Below are 3,750 nucleotides of genomic sequence, written 5' to 3'. Positions count from 1 at the left end.
ACCTCCCCCACGGCCTGCTGCATCTCCTCGAGGCCGACGCCGTACTCGTCGTAGTGATGCGCATACGCGCGGCGCAGTAGCATGAGCTCCGCCCGCAGCGCCAGCTGACCCACGTGAGCCGCGCCGGCGGTGCGGTTTGCGGCGAGGGTGAGCGTGCGCGGTGCGCCCGTGCCCGGAAGAGCGCACGCGGCCGACGTCCCCTCCCACCATTCGACGGTCTGGCCTGCTGGCAGACGGGGCGCAGTCACTCCGGCGGCCACGGGGTTGGGCCCCACCACACGCGGTGCCGGCGCCGGCGGAGGGGCCGAGCTGCTTGCAGAGGCGGGAGCGGTCGCGGTCAGTGACGGCCTCGTTGCCCGCGCCGCGCGCGAGGGCGAGCGCCTGCACAGGAGGGCTCTGAGGGGGCTCAGGACGGCTGCTAGACGGCTGGCGGCGCGCGAGCGCCATCGCGCCGCGAGTGTCGTCACTGGGCGCTGCTGCAGGTCGAAGCGAGGCAGCTGCTCGGCCAGCTCGTCGCCGAGCGTGCTCCAGTTCACCGGCCGGCGGGCGCCCCGCGGCGGCGGCGGCGGAGGCGGCAAGTGCGGCGATGCTGCCGTGGCCGGAGGAGGCGGCGCGGCGGAGGGGGGCGGTGCCGCCTGCGGTCCGCGTGCCGTGGAGAGCTCGAGCAGCTTGTAGCGTGCCAGCGGCGCGACGGCAGCGACGAGCTGCCCCGGGAGGAAGGGCTGCGGCCGCGCCGCGCCGCCATAATCGGCGGGGAGAGCCAGGCCGCAGAGGCAGGCCGCCACGTGGTCGTCGATCTGCCGCAGGCAGAGCCGGCCGGAAGAGCCAGAGGAGAGGGCGGCGGCGGCTCGCGGGCCGGCGGCGGCGGCGGCGGCGGCGGCGGTGTCGCGCAGCCGGCTCATCAGCGAGGCGTTGTCGAAGAGCAAGACCGCGTCGGAGTGCTCTTGCAGCGTGGCGAGGGCGAGCGTGCCGTTGTAGGCGGCGAGAGGAAGCTCGCCCGCCCCGAAGGGCGCGATGGACGAGGCGAGGAGGTAGGCGCGCGGGTGCTCGTCGCGCAGCTCCTGCACGAGCCGCGAGCCTAGGCCGGAGCCGGTGCCGCCGCCCAGGGAATGAGCGAGCATCACTCCCGGGCAGCCGTCGCACCTGCGCAAAAGACGCAGACCGCTCAGGTCGAGCGCGCGGCGGCAGACCGCACCACGCGGTCAGCCGCGCCGCTCCCACTGCCAACGCAGGGCCTCGAGCGCCGCGTCGCACACGCTGCCGCCGCCGCCACGGCCGCCGCCTCCCGGCGGCCCGTGGAACCCGGCCGCCCAGTTGTTGCCGCGGCCACTCTGCTCAGCGAGCATGCACTGCGGGTGCACGCGAGAGGTGCCGATGGCAGCGGCGACTCCGTGGATCACCTGAGGCAGATTTGCGGCTCGCGGTTGGCTGGCCGACGCCAGGGCCTTGGCGGCGGCCGCCGCACGCCTTTGGCTCGGTGTCGACAAAGACGGCACGGCAGCGGCCCTTCTCGTCAAAGACGCGGCCGGCCGGCGGACCTTCCGATGCGGCGAGGCGCCAGAAGGCCGAGCCGACCTCGTTGCCAGCCTGGCCGACGTGGAGGTAGAGCATGCCCGACCGGGTCGCTCTGTGAAGAGAAGAGTTAGACAAAACAACTCTCTCTCACAGCAGACAGGCTCGACACAGGTGCGAACTGGCGCGTGCTAGTACTATCACCGGCACACCACCGGAGCCGTAGCGCAAGAAAGAATTTTGGCGCGAAACTCCCTCGCACGGATAGAAAGAATTTCTGGAGCTCCACCTCAAAGCCCTGATACAAGAAAAAACCGTGCCCATGCCCATGCCCATGCCCACTCCTCAGCCCCTCACCGGCCGGAGCGGACGCGCGGCAGAGGTGACCGCTCGTGTCTTAGGCTGAACAAGCTTTTCCTCTCGCACCCCGTCTCTTTTCCTTTCCTTTTTTCTCTACAGCACCCTCTTTTTTCCTCTCTGTTTTCCCGGGGAAACCATCAAATTTTCCGGGCTCTGAGCCGAGTCTGAGGCTGGTTTGGGCCCAAAATCAGCCAAATTTTAGGCCAAATCGGCAAAATGCCGGGAATTTCGCGGAGAACCCGTGTGTACCTGGAAATTACCCTGCGACCGCCTGGGTATCGTGCCGATTTCCTCAATTTTGCCTCAGATTTTGCCCCAGACCAGCTCTCAGACTCAGGGAAACTCGCGAGTTTCCAGAATGGAGCACCAAACACCCTCTGTTTTCCCTGGAAATTTCCGGAAACGCAAAGTGCTGGGGCCCCTCTGTTTTCCTTTTTGTTTGCCGGAAAAGCTTGTGCAGGCCAAGTTGCTCCTCCGTCTCTTTGCATCTTCCATAACTTGCGAATTTCAGAATAAATAAATAAATAAAACGGGCACGCCAAACGAGGGGTGGGAGAATTTCGGAAGCAGGGAGGGATGCAACCTGACCGTTTTCTCGAATCCCTCGAGCCCTCAGCCCTCGAGGAGCAGGTCTGCGCGGTCTAGGTTGTCGGCGAGACAACCGTCAGCCGACCCATGCCCGCGAGTGTGTCCGCCGGTCCCGGTGCCGGTGCCGGTCCCGGTAGCCCGCCTAGCAAAACGGCTGGCTTGTATCGGGGTCTAGTAACTGCGCTCGGAAAAGGGTCGCTTTTATATAAAGGCAAAGCCAACAGACAAACGCCAAGTCACGGTAGACGTGTTAGGGGCCTAGAGAACACAACCCTCTCCCTTTTCTCCCAGGAAGCTAAAACTACGGAGGCGGCGCTCGCTCCCGAGCTGCGGACGCTACTGCTATACGTGGGCGGAGACGTGCCTCCGCGGGGGCTCAAGCAGACGCGCCGCGTGCCCACCACGCCCGGCGGGGCAGAGCTGCTGCTCCGCGAGGCCTCCTACGTGTGGCACTCCTCCTCCTACTTCGTCTGGCCTGCGGCGGCGCGCCTACTACTCCGCAACCTGCCCGTCCTCGGGCCGGTCGACGTCCACCTATCGAGACTCCTCTGGGAGAAGCGGCTGCTGGCGCTCGTTGCCGTGCCGTCGCTCGCTCGGCAAGGCGGGCAGGCCCGCAGCGGCGACTTCGGGCGGGGCGACGTGTGCGCCTCTGGCGCGCGCACAAGTGATACTGCTGCCGGTGGCATGGGTGGGCGATTTGGTGCGACGAGTAGGACGCCCCCAAATGCATGATTTGGAATCGGCGAACAATATGACGCTGAGTGCCTCCCAACTTTTTTTGCAGCAACAGTGCAAGGACATGTACATGTGACCCGCCGCCCGCCGCCCTCCCATTTGACCGCGGAACCCCGGCGGCGGTCAACGCCTCTCTCTGCCTGCAACTTGCTTGCGGTGCTGCTATAGACTTGAGCTGGTCTATGTGGTGCCTCTCTCTCTCTCCATAGATAGAGCTCTATTCTTGGAGGGCGGCCCACACCAATCCTCGCTATCCAACGCGGCCAAAGGATATCCACCTCGAGACACCTGACAGCGCTGTCTTTGTCCGCGTCGCCCTTTTTCATTTTTTTGTTTTCTCCTTCCCTCAATGCTAAAATTCTTTTTTTTAATTCATCTTCTCCTTTCGCCTGGGCCTGCGGAAACGACCAGCTCCCCTAGATGTCCCCAGCCGGAAGCTCCGACGAGTTGCCACCTCCAGTGCGGCTCGGACCTGCGCACCTGCGTTCGCTATGCCGGAGACCCCCAAGGGCAAGGCTGCGGAGACGGACTGGGTGCCCCCCCCCCCCCCCCCCC

General features: G+C 65.8%; 1 protein-coding gene across 1 annotated transcript; it reads right to left on the bottom strand.

Moving 5' to 3' along the window:
* Nucleotides 1–11: 11 nt before the first annotated feature.
* EMIHUDRAFT_120931 (hypothetical protein) lies at nt 12–1,611 on the bottom strand (the record flags this gene model as incomplete). The annotated part of the gene is made up of 4 exons (XM_005760653.1): nt 12–223; nt 276–381; nt 468–1,143; nt 1,466–1,611. Coding segments are annotated over 4 exons (1,140 nt in total), but the record flags the coding sequence as incomplete, so codon positions are not given.
* Between the last annotated feature and the right edge of the window lie 2,139 nt (nt 1,612–3,750).

This window comes from Emiliania huxleyi (genome assembly GCF_000372725.1).
Source record: "Emiliania huxleyi CCMP1516 unplaced genomic scaffold EMIHUscaffold_745, whole genome shotgun sequence".
In the NCBI taxonomy this organism is placed as follows: Eukaryota; Haptophyta; order Isochrysidales; family Noelaerhabdaceae; genus Emiliania; species Emiliania huxleyi.
The sequence above is the reverse complement of the archived record's forward strand: the minus strand, read 5'-3'. Positions and strand labels throughout refer to the sequence as shown.